Source organism: Pseudorca crassidens, chromosome 2 (assembly GCF_039906515.1).
Source record: "Pseudorca crassidens isolate mPseCra1 chromosome 2, mPseCra1.hap1, whole genome shotgun sequence".
NCBI classification, from domain to species: Eukaryota; Metazoa; Chordata; class Mammalia; order Artiodactyla; family Delphinidae; genus Pseudorca; species Pseudorca crassidens.
Genome location: NC_090297.1, coordinates 67703475 through 67722932, shown reverse-complemented (window position 1 = coordinate 67722932; position 19458 = coordinate 67703475). Strand labels below are relative to the sequence as shown.

The 19458-nt window shown below is 35.3% G+C and overlaps 1 protein-coding gene across 21 annotated transcripts in view; it reads left to right on the top strand.

Moving 5' to 3' along the window:
• The window catches only part of FUBP1 (far upstream element binding protein 1), a 48895-nt gene that overhangs the window by 2685 nt on the left and 26752 nt on the right, over positions 1-19458 (top strand). For 9 of the 21 annotated variants that reach the window (XR_010940911.1, XR_010940913.1, XR_010940912.1 and 6 more), the window contains exons 2-18: positions 3781-3871; positions 4697-4759; positions 5564-5602; positions 6578-6617; positions 7160-7212; positions 7305-7376; positions 7502-7559; positions 9207-9369; positions 9461-9559; positions 9684-9785; positions 10035-10137; positions 10237-10337; positions 10714-10855; positions 11483-11643; positions 14215-14366; positions 14452-14531; positions 17816-17953. Coding sequence is in view for 17 of the 21 variants with exons in the window: in XM_067726629.1 (XP_067582730.1) it covers positions 3781-3871; positions 4697-4759; positions 5564-5602; positions 6578-6617; positions 7160-7212; positions 7305-7376; positions 7502-7559; positions 9207-9369; positions 9461-9559; positions 9684-9785; positions 10035-10137; positions 10237-10337; positions 10714-10855; positions 11483-11643; positions 14215-14366; positions 14452-14531; positions 17816-17953 (1657 nt within the window). In the remaining 4 variants the exon portion in view is untranslated. The remainder of the gene's footprint in view (positions 1-3780; positions 3872-4696; positions 4760-5563; positions 5603-6577; positions 6618-7159; positions 7213-7304; positions 7377-7501; positions 7560-9206; positions 9370-9460; positions 9560-9683; positions 9786-10034; positions 10138-10236; positions 10338-10713; positions 10856-11482; positions 11644-14214; positions 14367-14451; positions 14532-17815; positions 17954-19458) is intronic. The other 12 variants (XR_010940914.1, XM_067726636.1, XM_067726643.1 and 9 more) reach the window with 7 other exon arrangements.

The window sequence follows — 19458 nt, the reverse complement described above, 5'->3', positions numbered from 1 at the left end:
GAGAATTCTAATAGCTTATTTTCTTAATGTGAAATTTCCAGATTTTTATAATATTCTGTGAGCTAAATCTAGCACAGGGGCACCAGACTGCTTCTCTAGTTTAGGTTTCCAACCTGTCTACTTTAGAAATTTATATTTGGGTATTTCAAACTGTAACTGCAGAGGGTGATGTTGAAATTCTTTGATTAGATCTTTAGTGATCACACTGATAATAAGTTCTGTCTTTGAAACACTGGAAAATTGAGATACATCTATCTACTTTTTTCCCCTTAAGGTTATATGAAGATAGAAGTGAATCAGAGACTGAGACTAAGTATAGTGGTGGATCACAGGTTATGCAAGAATATCAATCCTCATCACTTCCCCTCTAAACAACTATTAAATTAATCATTAAGTACTCAATTCTTGAAATCTCTTTCTTGATAATTGTGAAAGTAATTCAGACTGTATTATGTTTGAATGCAATGAAGAATTTATAAAATAGGACTGTTGACTTTTTACTTAGCATTAATCTCCAGTGAAAACTAGTATTTGTGTGGGGGGTGGGGTTGTTTGGTTGTTTTTGTTTTTCTAACACATTTTGAGATGGGATAGCAAAGCTTGATTATGATAATAAGCACAGATTTCTGGGCTGTAAAGAGGGGACAATACTAATAAAGTGGTGGGCTAGTAATATTTCTAGCCTCTTCACATTTCTGGTGCATAGGAATTGAATCCATTAGGACCTTGCCCATAGTAGGTACTCATTATTTATTGAATTGAATCAACAGATATCTTTAATGAATTAAAGCAGTAATGAAATTTTGTTCTGAAAATAATTATGTTCTTTCAAAGTGTATATCTTTGGCCAGTACAAATAAAAACCTGTTAAATTTTTTAAATTGAATATTTGAAGTCTTGTGAACCTGCTTTATAGTTGAATTAAAGTGTGCTGATTTGTTCATAGTAACTGGCAATTTATATGCTACATATTAGGCTCTGTGCTAAGCATATTTATATTAATTCATTTAATTCTCACAACTATTCTACAGGGTAAGTGTAGAAACTATTTATCTCTTTTGTACACAGAAGATGAATGAGGCACAAAATGCTTAAGAAAATTTGGCAAGGACACAAAGCAGTAAAACCAGAATTACCACTGACCCCAAATCACGGTTGGACCCCAAAGCCTAAGGAAGCATGTAGACTGAAAATTAGGAGATAGTCATTTTGGGCATTTAGGTAATTACTTCTGAAAATCAGCTTTTTGTGTGTTGTTGTTTGTGGTTTTGTTCTTGTCGTTTTAATCTCTAAAATCAGGTGGTATGATTGAATAATCCCAACTTTCCTTTCAACTCCAAAATTCTTGGATTCTAGGAATAATTGATGAAGAAAGGTGGAAAATGCTAAAACATTGAAAGCACAAAAAATATTTATTCATTTGAGAAGTAGGCAGGGTCCAAATGGAAAGCTTGAATTTTTACTGTAAATTGAAAATCAAAGAAGTTACCTACACTTAATTTTACTAGTCTCATAAGAATTTTATATAGTTAGAGACTGGATTGTAGGAATTACTGTTTCTCTTAAATTCTGTGCAGTGACCTAGGAAGTGTATGTTTTCTGTTGATCTTGGAGAATTGATTAAATCTGTGTTAGTATTTTTTCTAAAAGTTCTTCTCTAATGTTTTTGTATTGGTTCTGAATTTTTGAGATGGTGTTAACTGGTTCTTCTGAGTGAACTAAAGATCAATTTTATTTTCAGTTGGATATTTTTAGAACTATTCAGTGGATAGGGAGGTATAAATAAATATCCTTTTTCTGTGCAGAAGTTCCTTGGAGTTAAAGGAGTGCTGCTTTGCAAACTCAGTGTTTATAAAAGCTAACTGCAGAAGGTACTACCAGCCTAAACCATTTTCTTTCATTAGTATTAACTCTTTCCTTGGACCAGAAATATTTTCCTCATAACATCAATGCCTAGCAGTATGTTAAATTTCCTGAGGAACAATTCAAATGCTGATTGCTTTAAAACTGAATGGTGGAAAAGCAGTTCTCAGATGTGATGAGGAAGACTTTCAGGGAAGAAATAAGATTTTAATTAGATCAAAGATTCGAATAAGCTTTTGAGAAAGTGAAAGATGATTAAGATAGGTTAGAGTGACCAAAGCTATAAAGTCAGGAAATATATAATTGTATACCTTTCTTGTTGAGCATTTTTATATTTAATCCTAATATGCTTTGTGGTGGGTGTTTGCATTTACAAATGAGAAAAAGGGAAACCTAGGAATCCTAGGAAATACATTTGGTATATGGGAACTGATATATGTTTAGGACTTACGTGATACATATTGGATTCAAGTCGTTGAATACGCTTATCCTTTCCAGTTTTCTAATTATAATGAAGCTTGAGGCACTTGGTTTAGTTCCACATCAACACCTTTTTAGAAGAATTCCAGTCACCAAAAGTTTCATTTTCTGTTTAATTTTTATCATGGATAATTTCAAGCATACTCAGAATTGAAAGAATAACGTGGTGAACTCTAATGAGCCCATCACCCATCTTTGGTGATTACCACTTGTAACTGCCAAGGAGGTGTGTAGAAATTGGGACTTCTCCACCATTGACTTACTATGTAACATTGGTTAAGTTACCTCTTGAGATTGTTTTCAATTGTAAAATGGATATCTATCTCACTAAATACTGTACCTCATAGAATTGTGATGATTCAGTGACAAAATGAGTATAAAACATTTATCGTAATACAGAGTTTGGCCTTTTGCTGGCACTCAGCAATTTTAGTTCCATGTCCCTTTTCATAGAAAAATGCAGTAAATAACCCGATTGTGCCCCACTTAAGACTTGAGGCTGGTGTTTCTTTTTTCTTTTTTTTTTTTTGCGGTACGCGGACCTCTTACTGTTGTGGCCTCTCCTGTTGCGGAGCGCAGGCCCAGCGGCCATGGCTCTCGGGCCTAGCCGATCCGCGGCATGTGGGATCTTCCCGGACCGGGGCACGAACCCGTGTCCCCTGCATCGGCAGGCGGACTCTCAACCACTGCGCCACCAGGGAAGCCCGAGGCTGGTGTTTCTTATACTGTGTTTGCCCCACTCTAAAAGTTAAAAGTCTCTAACAGTGAAATGAGTTGTGGTTCTATAACAGAGACTTCCTTAGACATACAACTTCCCAGGCTTCCTCCACACCGCCTCGTTCCCTTAGAAAAAGATTGTCCAATAGAAGTATAATGCAAGTTACATGTTTTGTTTAACCCAACATTTAAAATATTACCATTTTAACGTGTTCAATATAAAAATTTTTGAGACGCTTTACATTCTTTATATTTGTTCCAAGGTTTCGCTATCTGGTGTGCATTTTACACTTGAAGTACATCTCAATTTGGACTAGACATATGAAATACTCAGTAACCAAATGTGGCTAGCATTTTACCTTATTAGACAGCACAGCCTTAGCATGTTCACGTTCTCCCTATACCAACATATAGAGAGTCATGGGAGAGAGACATGGAGAAGATAGGATTAGGATCCATATTTTCCTCAAAGTTATTTGGTCAGTCTTCTAAAGATTCTTAATTGATTACTTCTTTGTTTTTATAGAGATATATCAGAAGCAATTCCAGATGATGATTATTTGTTAGCTCTGAAGTTATTAATGATAGTAATAAATTGAACTGTAATTTTAATTTGTCTATCAAATTAATTTTCTTATGTGATAGATATTTAGCATATATTAGGAAATAATGTAGTTATGGTGCTATCCTTAATGACGGTGTGTTTTTTGTTTTTTTAAGATTGCGGCAAAAATTGGAGGTGATGCTGGTACATCACTGAATTCAAATGACTATGGTTATGGGGGACAGAAAAGACCTTTGGAAGATGGAGGTAAGTTATAGCCATAAATATTTTAAATTGTTTTACACAGAGTTTAGTTGAAGTGATTTTCAGTATTTTTCAGATGTTCTTTTTTTGAAACATTGCTTTTATCATAAGGTTCCTAAAATTGTAAGGGTTATATTGGACTCAAAAGGAGAGGGGGGAAAAGAGACCTAGACAAGGTAGGTAAAATTTGAGTTAACCAGCCAGTTTTGTCTTACTAGAGAACATCATTTTCCCTCTTTTAGGATTGTGCCAGATTGATAGTTTGCACAGACGACTTGTTAATATACTGAAGAAAACAAAAATACAAAATGTTTAGGAAACATTTCATGGGTTTTTCTCATCATACATGAATTAATCTGAGATGCTGTATTCTCATTACTTTGTTATTTCAGATTTCACTTTAAAGGTTGAAGTTGTTATAGTTTGCTACTTTAGTGTGTTGCAGGTTATACCATTTTTTGTTTGTTTTAGTACCTTGTTTTGTGTTTCAGGTTTAATTCAAAATGTGGCTTAAAACAGTAGATAAACAGTGCCTTGTATTTTTTAAAAACATAATTGTTGAACCTTCTGAACTTAGAAATCTGCACATATTTTTTTGTTTTAGATTTGATGTATGAATTTTGATACATTTTCTTTTTGCCCTTTTTTTTTTAAAGGAGGATTCTGAATGAGCGTATAGAATGTATTTGTAGCTTTTGACCAGGAGTGCTTGGTTTCCTTTTATTTAAGTGTCTTTCACATTTATAGTGAGGTTTTAATATACAAAAAAAATGAGCTAATGATGCTTCAGATGTTGTATGTAATGTATTCTTTTTATTTTATGTGTAGATGGCTCTTGGACAAGTCCGAGCAGTACAACACACTGGGAGGGAATGCCCTCTCCTTTTAAAGGCAGGAATTTTTATTTATTACCTGTGTTCAGTATGTAAACGTGAAATAAACCAGTGGATTCTTAAATGGACACAAATATTTCTTGGATTATGTGTCTGAATTTTTGTTGCACAACATTCTGATGTTTAATCATTTAAGTTTGAAGGGGGGAGGAGAACGTAGTACTTTGAGCTGTAGGTTGTCTATTCTAAGGTACGCATTGTATTCATGTGTGTAAAGGATGTAGATAAAGATGAAGTCATGTAGTTGTTTGAGTTTCTTTTGAAGTTTATGCTGTGAAATGTTTGGTTAGGAACAGTAGAACAGTTTAGATTGAGATTGCCTTGCAATGTGATTTTTTACTTATTTTTCATAGCTTTGTGTTCACTGTCAGATACACTCAACTTTTGATATGTCAAATTTTCACATTTTGATAGGTTTTTTTCCTTCCAATCTTCAGTTCCTACAGTGGGAAGCATCATTAGACTTTAGCATGTGATGTTTTGCTAAGTAACGGAGTAAATACTTTGTCTTGTATCATTCTAAAGTGCTTAACATACATTAAGGTCAGTGATTTGATTCCGTAAAAAAGAACTTTTTTTAATGTCTGTGCATCTTTTAAACATGAAGAGAATGAAAGAAATGCCGTTTTCTTTCGATCACTAAGTGTTTGGGTTGAGTTTTGGCAGTTTTGGTTCAAATGATAAACAATACCCTCAGCTATTTCAGTAAATGTTTATATTGGTATTCTTGATTGGGCATGGGGGAGCTAAGTCTTATGTTTGTACTTACTGGCAAAAAATTAAAAGACTCTTAATTTTACAGATCAGCCAGATGCTAAGAAAGTTGCTCCTCAAAATGACTGTAAGTATTTATTTTAAATTGGGTTAAAAGTTAAAGTAACTATGGATTTTAATATTAGGGCTTTGTTCCTATGTTTTGTTGGGTATCTTTGAAGTTAGTTGAAGGCCATAAATTATCTTTTTGTATGAATTTATTTCTAAAAATATACCTCCTATCTCCTAGTTCAATTATGGCCATGTATCAATATAATTTAAGATGTAGTTGCTAAGTCATTTTACATGTTCAATTTATTTTATAGCTCTGTTTTTGAAGTACAGTTGTTATATATTTCATTATGGTTTATCATTGGATATTGAATGTAGTTCTTTGTGCTATGTAGTAAGAACTCATTGTTTATCCATTCTGTACATATTAGCTTATATCTGCTAACCCCAACTTCCCACTCCATCCCTCCCCCAGCCCAACACCACCCCCCACCACCTTAAGTCTGTTCTCTGTCCACTAGTCTGTTTCTGTTTCGTAGGTAGAATCATTTGTGTCAAATTTTAGATTCTGCATATAAGTGATATCATATATTTGTCTTTCTCTTTCTGACTTAGTATGGATATCTAGTTGCATCCATGTTGTTGCAAATGGCATTATTTCATTCTTTTTTATGGCTGAGTAGTATTCCATTGTATATACGTACCACATCTTCTTTATCCATTCATCTGTCAATGGACATTTAGGTTATTTCCATGTCTTGGCTATTGTGAATAGTGCTGCTATGAACATAGGGGTTATAGCTCCATTTCTTAATCTTTGCTTATGCTGCTTGAAAAAGGACAGTTTTTCTTTTATGCTATTGCCAATAATGTCTGCCATTTCACTGAGTTTCTTGCCCACTCTCAGTGTTAAGTATTCTGCATAAAATTTTTGTGCTCTTCAGGGTGTTGTCTGTGTGTCAGGGAAAGATTTTAGAATTGCTTAAAATGATTATATTGTTAAATATATGTCAATTAAATTAAATTCTCACTTTATTTAATTTTTTGGTAGCTTTCGGAACACAGTTACCACCGATGCATCAGCAGCAAAGGTATAGTCAAATAAAAGCTTTTCAAAGAGCACTTTGCAAGTTTTAGTTGAACTGTATATGAAACACAGCCAAGTTAGTATATAGTGAATATGTGTCTGCTTTTTTTTTTTTTTTTTTTGGTATATATGGTTCATTTCCCTTGACTCAAATAGGTGATAGCAAATGATCTGTTTTCTTGAGTGAGATACATTTGTAATTTGAAAGGATGGGTGGAATTAGCCACACTTTAGAAGAACTAAGCTGAATTAAAATAACTGTTAAAATGGTATCTCCTGAACTGCACCCCAACTCCTTTTTGTTCGTGCCTTCAGACTGTTCCATCCACCATACCTTCCTCACTTGATGTGTATGACCTTAATTAAGATACTGAGTTTAACTACTCAGGCCCCATATTTTGACTTTGAGTATTTTAAGTATGTGCCTGGAAATGTAGTTTAAGTTATTAGGAGCCATTAGATTTCCATTTTTATGTTTACCTTTTATTTATAAACAAATTATCTATCTTTCTTTGAAGGAAAATGTTGGTTTCTGTTATTTCTTAGCAGGTCTGTAATGACAGAAGAATACAAAGTTCCAGATGGGATGGTTGGATTTAGTAAGTAATCTGATTTTTTTAAAGCTATGAAAAAACATAATCAAAACATACTTTAAAATCTTTCAGCAAATAATTTTCTTTTTTCTTACTAGTAATTGGCAGAGGAGGTGAACAGATCTCACGCATACAACAGGAATCTGGATGCAAAATACAGATAGCTCCTGGTAATGTTATTCTCTTGCTGTTATTTTTCAAAGTGACAAGAAAACTAGCATTTTTAAAGTTGCTAGTGAAAATGATTCTGTTAACATTTTCTTGGCCTAAGATTTTTGTTTGTTTTTAATTGTAGACAGTGGTGGCCTTCCAGAAAGGTCTTGTATGTTAACTGGAACCCCTGAGTCTGTCCAGTAAGTACGAAAATCATGTTCCAGCCCTTCCTTCCTACTGAAGGATATTGTCCCTGCAATTGAACTGACTTTCTCCTGCGCTATTCCTTTTCCCTGTTTTTAGAAAATTTCTAACAGCATATAAACATGCTTGAAAATCCCTCTAAACAGAAAACCATCCCTAAACCCCACATTTCTAATTCTCTGCTCTCTTTTACAAAAAAACTCCTTAAAAGGTGGTAGCTCTGCTTGAATCTTCAGCCTTGATTTCTTTCCCTAAATTCCAGATTCATATCCAGCTGCTTCCTTAGTATACTGTCCACTTGAATGTCTACTAGACATCTTTAAATGTTAAACTTCAAATTGTTAAAAACAGAATCATTGTTTTCCAGCCCATGCTTTTTCTTTTACTCAATCTAGTTCATCTCATTTCAGTGTATGAAAACTCTGTTTTAATACTTTATCTTTCTCTAAAGTCTCATTTATCCATAAGCATTTTTTCCTTCCCAGTTATTTGGAATTCAGCCTCTTCTTGCCACCTTCTGTACTGTCACCTTATCTATGACACCATTTGCCTATATTACCACAATGTGTCTCCATTCTTTTTAGCCTTGTCTAATTATAGTATAGCCATACCGATCCTTTTAAAATATGAATCAATTCATATCACTACTTTGCTCAAAGATCCTCTAATGCTTTCCCATTTAGAGTAGAAGTCAGTGTCTTTATTATGTCTTGGCTTACCTGCCACCTTTCTCACTTCATATTTTACCATTCTTCTCCCAACTCACTCTGTTCTAGCCCCATTTAGCCTCTTTTCTATTTTTTCAGCACACCAAGCGTGCTTCTCTTTAGAGTCCTTTGCGCTTTCTGTTTCTTCTCCCTGGAACATTTTTCCCCAGATATTTTCATAGTCACTCCTCTACTTCCTTCAGGTCTTGGTTCAAATGTCTCCTTATCAGTAAGGTCATTCATTATTCTTTTTTTTTTTTTTTTTGCCCTGGTATGCGGCTTCTGGGATCTTAGTTCCCCGACCAGGGATCGAACTTGAGCCTGCTTCAGTGGAAGCGCAGAGTCTTAACCACTGGACCGCCAGGGAATTGTTCATTCATCTATTTTGCATAAAATAGCATCCCTTCACATACATACACACAACCTGTCCTCCTTATCTTGTTTTGGTTTTCTTTATAGCACTTCACAAATGACATGTTTTTTCTTTAACCTGCTATTTTTACTTATTTAATGAAGTTAAGGCATGCCAGCAAGTACCTTGTCTTTTTATTTCATTGCTGTAACCCCATTACTTAGAATAGTACCTGGCATATAGTTGACATTTCTTAAGTATTTGTTGAATGAACAAATAAATTTTAACATGTGAGTAACCAAAGTAAAGGTTTTAAAAAGTAAACACATGGTTTATTTTTGGAAGAATGAGCTTTATTCTGAGATAACTTTAGAAATAGGGTGTGTCTTGGAAATTTTGGACTATTCTCAAAAATATTGATTATATATTGATACCTAGAAAATTTATTGTGTGGTTTCAGTCTTTGACACTCACGGCATTTTCTTTTAATTGTTAAAATTTAGTTTTAGGCCACCTTATCCTGAATTGGGATGGGAGGAGTACCTGATTATATTATTTTGTATTGGCTATTAATTTGTTAACAGATCAGCAAAACGGTTACTGGACCAGATTGTTGAAAAAGGAAGACCAGCCCCTGGCTTCCATCATGGTGATGGGCCAGGAAATGCGGTTCAAGAAATCATGATTCCAGCTAGCAAAGCAGGATTAGTCATTGGAAAGGGGGGAGAGACTATTAAACAACTTCAGGTATTTGTAAAATGATTACTTTTTGTCTGTTTTGAAGCCCGTTTCCTTCCTCTCCCCTCTTGTTAATACATCTGATTTCTGTGATTAACAGGAAAGGGCTGGAGTTAAAATGGTTATGATCCAAGATGGACCTCAGAACACTGGTGCTGACAAACCTCTTAGGATTACAGGGGACCCATACAAAGTTCAAGTAAACTTAAGTTTATATTTTACAAAGAGGGATTTGGGGTGGATGGCAGAGGGGGAACACATGCATGAATAATTACAGCGTTTTGAGACACGATTCCTAAATTGGGTAATTTTTTCTACTTCAGCAAGCCAAGGAAATGGTGTTAGAATTAATTCGTGATCAAGGTGGTTTCAGAGAAGTTCGAAATGAGTATGGGTCAAGAATAGGAGGAAATGAAGGAATAGATGTAAGTAAAAATACCAATTTAGAAGTGGTTGAATGCTAGTCCATAAATAAAATAAGGCTTTTCCTGTTTTGTTTTACATAGCCTTCTCTAACATTGTACTGTCTTCCCCCTCACTTTCTACCTTACAATACAGAATGTGTACTTTGTATCTTGCCAACCTCTTTGATATAAATATAGTACTTCTATGGTTTGGGGCAGATTAATTTTTCAGGAAATGGCTTTCCTAATGCTTGGTCTTCTCTGCATAAGGTCCCCATTCCAAGATTTGCTGTTGGCATCGTAATAGGAAGAAATGGAGAGATGATTAAAAAAATACAAAATGATGCTGGTGTTCGAATTCAGTTTAAGCCAGGTGAGTACATATATTTATTTTCTAAGCGTTGGAGGCAGTTACTTTTGACACTAATTAATTTAATGCTAAATTAATCCAATTTGTTTCCTTTGTTTAAAGATGACGGAACGACACCAGATAGAATAGCACAAATAACAGGACCTCCAGACCGATGTCAACATGCTGCAGAAATTATTACAGACCTTCTCCGAAGTGTTCAGGTTTGATAGAATGTTAAATTTTCATTGTTTTGTTTCCATTTTAAAAATACTTTGCTTCATTAAATATGAAAGTCCCCCTCCATATTATTTTTATCAGAATCTGTTTGGTGATACTTCATTAATAGCTAGAAAGTTTAAATTGCTTTAAGATGAACATTTTGGAGCAGGACGGCAGCTACATAAGTGCACTGCTTTATTCACCACGGCATAAAAGGAATAAATGGTGGTGGTCATTTCTTGATTATTTGGGTCAAGGTGTGTCCCAACTTCTCTAAACTTCTCATTTAGGAAAATGAAAGTTAAGGGAAATAGATGTGTAATAATTTTACTGTGGAAAGAAGAGCATATTTCTGACTTTGTCTTTCTCCTCTTTTAGGCTGGTAATCCTGGTGGACCTGGACCTGGTGGTCGAGGAAGAGGTAGAGGTCAAGGCAACTGGAACATGGGACCACCTGGTGGACTACAGGAATTTAATTTCATTGTACCAACTGGAAAAACTGGATTAATAATAGGAAAAGGCAATGTATTTAAAACTATTACTGTGTGGTTAATAATTTAACGGTTCTGGATGCTATTTCTGTTGCTGTTGTAAATGAGTAGCAATAATTTTTTTTTGGCTGTGTTTTAGTAGAAAAGTGTTCTTACGCTGATAGTAACACCTAAAGCCTAAATGAAGGGCTTTATATGTACTTAAGTCAAGAGTGGGATTTGAATCACATCGGCTTCTAGAGAAGGGAACCAACAGTATAATTATTAGTGTAAGAAATTTTTCTTCTGACCTAGAAAGTGGTTAGTGTTTTTGTTTATTTTGCTGTTTCCTGACATGTTTTTAAATTTTTGAATTTTTAAATCATTGTGTTAGTTTATATTTACATTGCTTAGAAAAGCAATTTCTTTGAAGCAAATATTTTGATGTTATAATTCATTTTAAGGTTGGGTGCAGACATACTAAGTTATGTCTTGAAACTTAAATGTGTGAAATGCTTCATATAATTTGATTTAAAGTGTAGAATAAATGGAAACTCCTAGTAGAATATAGGCAAATGGGTTACTGTTCATACCTTCCTTCTTAATTGTGACCAGTTTTTGAATAACTTCTCTGTATCCTTTGAATCTTTAGAGAAATTACTGTGCTTTGATTTTAGGAGGTGAAACCATAAAAAGCATAAGCCAACAGTCTGGTGCAAGAATAGAACTTCAGAGAAATCCTCCACCTAATGCAGATCCTAATATGAAGTTATTTACAATTCGTGGCACTCCACAGCAAATAGACTATGCTCGGCAACTCATAGAAGAAAAGATTGGTGTGAGTATGCTTTAAACTTCCAATTGATAGCACAGATCCTGTTAGTTAAATAAGACAGTAATTCATGTGTTCCTATAAGTGCTGTACAGAAAAATGTTAATTTCTACTCTAAAATTATAGGTCTGGTCACATAATAGAAACATACAATATAGAAGAGATTTTCCAGCGATGAAAATAACCCAGTTAATACACAGTTACAGGTGTTCAGAACCTTGTACTTGAGGGTGGGTAAATAAGAGGATAGCATTACTTGAGTTACGGTATTAGGGTTGGTGGAAGATTGTGGAATATACCTGAAGGAGACAGTTAACAGGAAGTCACTATTTATTAAGGGCTTGCTTACCCAACTTTGGTGAAGCAAAGGTGAATCAGATGCCTGCCCCCTCAGTAAAGTAGAAATCTATAAATCCTAATTCTTAGAATGGCTGACAGTCGTCTGGGGAGTTTTAAAATGTCGAGCGCTTGGGTGCTTTACACCTTGACACATATAACGTACACAGTTCTGATTCAGAATGTCTGCAGTAGGACCCAGCATCTAATTTTAAAGGATGTTCCAGGTGATTCTGATGCATGATCAAATTTGGAAATAGTGAGGAAATAGTGCTTTACTGTGTTTATCTTAGTATGAAGAATTAACGTGAACGAGCATCTTAAATTATTAATAATAATTAGAGTATCTTAGGAAAGTTCTTCTTGATGTTTGCCATGCTGTGAATGAGGTGTTTCTCTCTGCTTGGGAAAACAAAAATAGATGTACAAAAGACACTTCAGAATACCTTATGGGGACTTCCCTGGTGGCGCAGTGGTTAAGAATCCACCTGCCAATGCAGGGGACCTGGGTTTGATCCCTGGTCCGGGAGGATCCCACATGCCGCGGAGCAACTAAGCCCGTGTGCCACAACTACTGAGTCTGCTCTCTAGAGCCCGTGAGCCATAACTACTGAGCCCACGTGCCACAACTACTGAAGCCTGTATGCCTAGAGCCCATGCTCTGCAACAAGAGAAACCACCGCAATGAGGAGCCTGCGCACCACAACGAAGAGTAGCTCCCGCTCACAGCAGCTAGAGAAAGCCCTCGTGTAGCAACGAAGACCCAACACGACCAAGATAGATAGATAGGTAGGTAGGTAGGTAGGATAGATAGACAGATTTATTTTAAAAAAAAAAGAATACTTTATAAAAATATATACAAACATAAGTTCTGTGGTATGGAGAATAAGTATAATTGTTCAAAAAAATGAAGAAAATAATTGTTGGACTCAGTAATGGCAGGAATTCATGGCAGAAAAATGAATAGTGCATCTTGGTTTTGGATTTTGCTATCATCAGCATTGCTTCTGGATTGATGGACAGACTAGATAGGTTGTTCAAGAGAAGCTCTTAAGAAGTTCTTGGACTCTTGAGTCAGGCTATTTGGGTTCAAAATACTCTGAATCATTTACTGACTGTGTGACCTTGGGGGAAGATAATTACACTCTTCTTTGCCTCTTTTTCATCTGAAAGTGAGGATAATCATACCTACCTTTTAGGGTTATAGGGATTAAATGTTTGAAGTATGTGTGTTTATCCCTTAAAAGAGTGCCTAGCACAAAGCCCTGTAAAAATGCTGCTACCTTTTTTCAGTAATCCTTTTTTTTACTATTTGGAAAGGAAAGGTTATGTATAATTGAAGTGAGGGATAATGACAGCAGTTAGAGACTTAAAGAGACAGGTTATTATGAAAGTCTTGAAGTTTGGCTTTATTGTAGTGAGAAAATTGACAACCATATATAGATTAAGCATTTTTGTCCAAATTGTCACATGGTGAGTATTAACTGCATGAAAGGAATATTTTATTTTAGAACAGTTAAATCTAGTGGTCCTTACAAGTTGGATTATCAAAGAAGAATCAACTAAGCATTGTTAATTATGATGTGGCATGAGATGGATACGAAATATCCTGATTTGTTAAATCAATTAAAAAGGGAATCTTCATGGTATTCAGAAAATTATGATAAAAAGGGTAAGGGAGGAAATGAATTAAATTATTGATTGAAATGGGGCTCAGTGACAGGAAGGCTGTGAGAAGGACTGGTTTGTTGAGTGAGAACTTGTTACATTATTGGGGAAGTATTCAATAGCCAGTTCACGATATGAGACCTAAGCAATTTGAGGACTGTATTGTCAGCATGGTTCTCTGATTACAATGTTAAGTAAATAGATGTAGAGTAGATGCAGAGAGAGAAGAGCTAGAGGTAAGAACTTGATATTTGATAAGCTTCCATGATTAAGATGATAAAGGGCTAGTAAAAGTAAAAATTGTACAAGGAAAGGGAAATAATGGAAAAGGGAATCGCCTGAAAAGAATAGAAGGTAAAGTTAATGTTTCAGTTCTTTGCTAATGCTGTTGATTTTAATTAATTTTACATGCCTTTCAGAAGTTTTGCAACATGAGTGAGGAAATGAAGAAAATCATAAATTTTAGATTGCTTGTGGTTAGGTAAAAGGGTAGAAATGGAAGGTTATTTGGCCTTTGAAATGTTTAACCATTACTGTCTTTCTGATTTTTGTTTGTCTTTTGCTTTTTTGCAGGGCCCAGTAAATCCTTTAGGGCCACCTGTACCCCATGGGCCCCATGGTGTCCCAGGCCCCCATGGGCCTCCTGGGCCCCCTGGGCCTGGAACTCCAATGGGACCATATAACCCTGCACCTTATAATCCAGGACCACCTGGCCCTGCTCCTCAGTAAGTTTTGAGTTTGGTTCTAGGCTTTTCCTCAAAGATTCTAGATTTTGGGAAACTATTTTAAAATTGATTTCTGTGTTTTCAGTGGTCCTCCAGCCCCTTATGCTCCCCAGGGGTGGGGAAATGCGTATCCACATTGGCAGCAACAGGCCCCTCCAGATCCAGGTAAAAGATGCTTATCATTTGGGTGTAATCTGTGTTTTTGTTTGCCACTCCTGTTACAGTTATAAATTTTCTAGTGTTGATTCTACATTGTGTGCATTTTCTGCACTTGTTTCACTCCTTCAGCAGAAGTGTTAGGTTCTGGTTCTACTACAGTGTATAAGACTGTTGTGAGTATGGTCTATTTTCGTAGGTCTTTTTCTACCTGCATTTGGCTTTCTCTACTTTAGAAGTGATATAGCAGAATGCTAAAAGCCAAGAGTATAGGAAGAAGTACAGTGTCTTAGGTTTTAGATGCTAGTGCCATCAAATGTATGTTAATTGTGACATCCATGAAAGAATAGTGTATATTTATTTATAAAATTGTGTGAGAGTCAGTTGGAGTGTTTAATCCTTGGGCATTAAACTTCCAAATTCTCAAATAAGATATGTAAGTTGCCTATTTTAGTATTTCTGATATAACTTCACATTAGTAAAAAGCAGGCCTGTATTAAATATCTGCATGTTGGAACTCTCAGATTAATTTAGTTAAATATTTTCTCTGTTCAGATGTGATTTTTATCTGTTACATTTTATTCTATCCTTGAATCTTTTCCCACCCTGTGGTTTTCTTTCCATCACAGTCAAAGAGCATTAATTGAAACCAGTAACTTTTATTTATGATCCCTTTTTTTTTCCTCACCTACTACATACCTCTTAGGCCTCTTTCACTGGAGTAGTTTCAAGGAAGGTACTGAATTAAGGATTCCTTTTCACACTAGTATACTTACTTTTTAGTTTAGTTTTTTTTGTGTGTGTGTGGTACGCGGGCCTCTCACTGTTGTGGCCTCTCCCGTTGCGGAGCACAGGCTCTGGCCACACAGGCTCAGCGGCCATGGCTCATGGGCCTAGCCGCTCTGCGGCACGCGGGATCTTCCCAGACTGGGGCACAAACCCGCGTCCCCTGCATCAGCAGGCGGACTCTCAACCACTGTGCCACCAGGGAAGCCCTATACTTACTTTCTAAAAAACTAAAATAATATAAATGAAATTGTTTTAGTGAATTTTATTAAACATTTCTGGAGTTAAGGGTGGCCCTGTATTATAGCATACCTTAATTTCATAGGAGGTATATGCTCTTTGGAACATGATGATACAACATGACAGTTACCAAATAACCACAACTCCCACACGTTAAGGAAGCTAAACTGTGTGCGCTAAGGTCTGAGTATGCAGCAACGAATTTACATTCTGTAGAAATGCGTACTTAAAATGTTAGCAGTACTGTGCTAGAAGGACTTAAGAAGGGTCAAATATGATTTATTGTATAATAGTGTTTAAAGAATGGAAGGATTTTTCTTTCCCTCTTGTAAGCTAATTGGTATGGTGTTATTAAGCAGAAGAATCCCACCACTGAAGAGATTGAGAAAATTAAGGGGCAGATTTATATTGGGTAACTTGGATCTGCAGGATTGCACCTATTTGGATGCTCTGTTTGGGTAGGTAGTATGATTGAGAGAAATGATGGGAATAAGAAGTGGTCCCTGTTTCACAGTCTCATTTTCCCACTTGGGGTAGTGGTGAAGTCATCAGTGAAAGAATTGGTTAATGAATGTGGCTTTTAGCAATGCCTTTGGGAAAGAAATAACCCATTTTGCTAAAAGATAACAGCTAGGGTTAGATATTGCTTATATGTAGAAACCAAAGTGAAATTTTCATTACTTTGTATTAAACATCCTGGTATTTAAATGTGGCCCTATATTGACAGTAAAGTCTGTATTCTCTGAATTAAAATCTGTTTCTATAAAAAAATTACTGGGTGGTTAAAGATTTATGTAGTAGTCACATACTTAGAGTGAAACAGACTTGAATAAGTCCTAGTCATAACTTAACTAATTACGGGATAGTAAGCAAGTTTTGAACCTCTCTGTATCTGTTTTCTTATCTATAAAATGATAAGATAATGAATTTAGTAAGTTCTCAGTATGTATTAGTTATATGTAATTATGAGACTGGTTTTCATATATGGTCTACACATTTTAAGAGTTTAAGTATCAATTCCTAAAAGTCTGTTTTATCTCAGTTTCTCTATCTAGACGTGCTGTGTCATATTTGTATTAATTACTATACAGGTAATGATACTATGTATTGGGACACATGTATTAATTTAGAAACTTAATGGAGAGTGGCATAATGCCTTATAATTGTATCACCTTAGACATTGGATCACTCTGGGAATCCTTACCCATTTTTTCTCAAACATCACTAACCTTTGTTTTATTAGGCAGCTGAGAATTGCTGCCCATTTGGGATGAAGGCTAAATAGATTACATATAGATATAGAATCTGGTTAAGGAAATTACATTTTTCTTCAGGATATAAACTAATAAAGATATACCTATAGTATCATATGATACACCCAGTATAAAAGACAGAATCAGTAAGAGGATTTCTGTTTCAGACTGAGAAGTCTCAAACTTTTAATGCATCAGTTGATTTTTATGAAAGATGAGTGAGGGACAGTCAAGTGCAGAGGAAGCATAACATGGTGAAACGCCCAAATATGAGCATGATGACTTTTGAAAAGTACAACCAATTTACTGTGGCCAGAACTTGAGTGTTGGAAAAATATTGACAGCAGGGAGAGGAGGCTGGAAGGGAAAGTATAAGCGAGGGTGTCCAAATATCTTGTTAAATATGTTGAATGATATTCTTTACTTAAAAGCTTTAATAGTCCCTAAAGACTCCAGGAAATAAATGAATTTCAAATAGGGCAGTGACATCAAGTTTATCTTTTAGGATAATCACTGAAATATGATGAGATGAAATATGGCGAATCTTTTTCTTTTTCCAAGGTTTTTAAGTTGTCTCTTCATTGAAAACAAGATAGGACAGAGTTCATAGTTGTAAAATAATTCTTTCTTGTACAGGTTAGTCCCTAGAATTCCTTTCCTTTAGTCATCTGCCACATAAAACTGTTGTGCTTGAGGCAAAACTGTTTTAGAAAAAGAAGGGCACAGGATGGTTTGAGACAAAGCATTGGATTTGGAACCAAAAGATCTTTATTCGTATTCCAACTCTGCCAGTCACTAGTTTTCTAGGAACTAGGAAAGTTACTTAATCTCTGAGCCTAAGTTTTCTATAATAAAAGCTAATGATGACAGTAAAAATAATAGAAGAATTTGAAAGTGTCCACTTACTGTTTTTTAATGTCCAGTTAATTTGGGGGTCTATATATTTGCTAGAGAGGTGTGTGTGTGATTGATTATGGACTTTAGATACAAATATAGAACTTGTGTTTATTCTAGCTAAAACAGGAACAGATCCAAATTCAGCAGCTTGGGCTGCTTATTATGCTCACTATTATCAACAACAAGCACAGCCACCGCCTGCAGCTCCTGCCGGTGCACCAACTACAACCCAAACCAATGGACAAGGTAACTATGGTAATTAAAGAATTTATTTTCTATGTGGAAGTGAAAACCTGTGTTTGGAATTATATATAAAGTATATCGGTGTATTACCCCCAAATTTATAATATTATTTAGTTAGCAGCTTCAGTAAGCAGCCTTTGCTTTTTAAAAACAAGTTACTTTGAAATAACTGCAAACTTTCATAAAAGTTGTAAGATACATTACCAAGAACGTCCAGATAATCTAGCTGTTGATGTTTATCTTCCCCCATTTGATCCATTACTCTGTCACACGTGTCCATATCCATTATCATTAGTCTTTTTCAGAACCATTAAGACCAGGCTATAGACATAATGCCCCATTACCCTTAAATACTTCTTTCTGTATTTCTCCAAAATTAACCATCACACGGCACTCTTTAATCAACGTTGATACATCTTACTATCCCCAAGGCACAGCCGTTACTGAGATTTCACCAGTTGTTCCAACAGCTTCTCATCAATCAAGAATAATTCCTGTCTTTTTCTTTCAAAAGAGTGCAGACCTTTTTTGAGATGTTTATGGATCAACCTAGGTCCCTTCAACCTTTCCTTATTAAGATGAGGTCACAGTCAGGGTTCCTGCTTACATTATGGCAAGAATACGTCAGAAATGAATGCTGTTCTCTTAGTGCATTACAATAGGGGTCGTATAATGTGGACCTGTTTTATCTCCAGAGGTGGTGACCGTGGTCACTCAGTCATGTTGATGTCTGCCAAGATTCTATACCATAAAATCACCATTTTTCTCTTTGAAATTAATACTGTCTATAGAGTTATACTGAGATTATACCACTATTCTGTTCTTTTTTTGGAGGGGGGCAGGACAAACAGGATAATTTTATTCTCATTTTTCCTTAAAATAAAGATACAGTAGAAGTTTTACAGTTCAATTTGATGAGATGTGATTTATAATCTTAACATTTTTTAAAAAAAAATGATAGCAAAAACAAAGAAATAGTACAAATTATAAAACTACTAGAGCAAAGAGAAAACTACCTTTCTGATCAAAACATGTACCACAGCTAAAGTTCCTTAGAAAACTTCCTAAGATTTCTAAGCTAAACTTTCTTAGGATTCTGTTCCTCATTGAAGGCCTTAGCCTTCATTGATAATAGCTGCCTGATTGAATTACAAATATGATAATTTCTCCTTTCGTCATTCATTCTGCATTTATTAGGTGGTATTTTACTATAGAAGAGGTTTCGTTTTTCTTTCTATTTCTGATGTCAGTATGGATTCCTGTTTTATTCAGTAAGTTATGTTTTTAACTTAACCAGATTGTCCTAGATTTGGTCAGTCAGGAGTAGCTTTAAGATGGCTCCTGTATCCTTCTGACATGCCTGTCATTCTTTAAGCACTTCCCTACTTTCTTGCACAATAAGATGCTTATATTGTGCTTTTTGAGCTCCAGCCCTTGAATCAGCCATTTTTCCAATGATCCCTGATTTCTTTTAGTAGATGATGATATTTAGAAAACAGTCGTGTTCATTGCTGCTG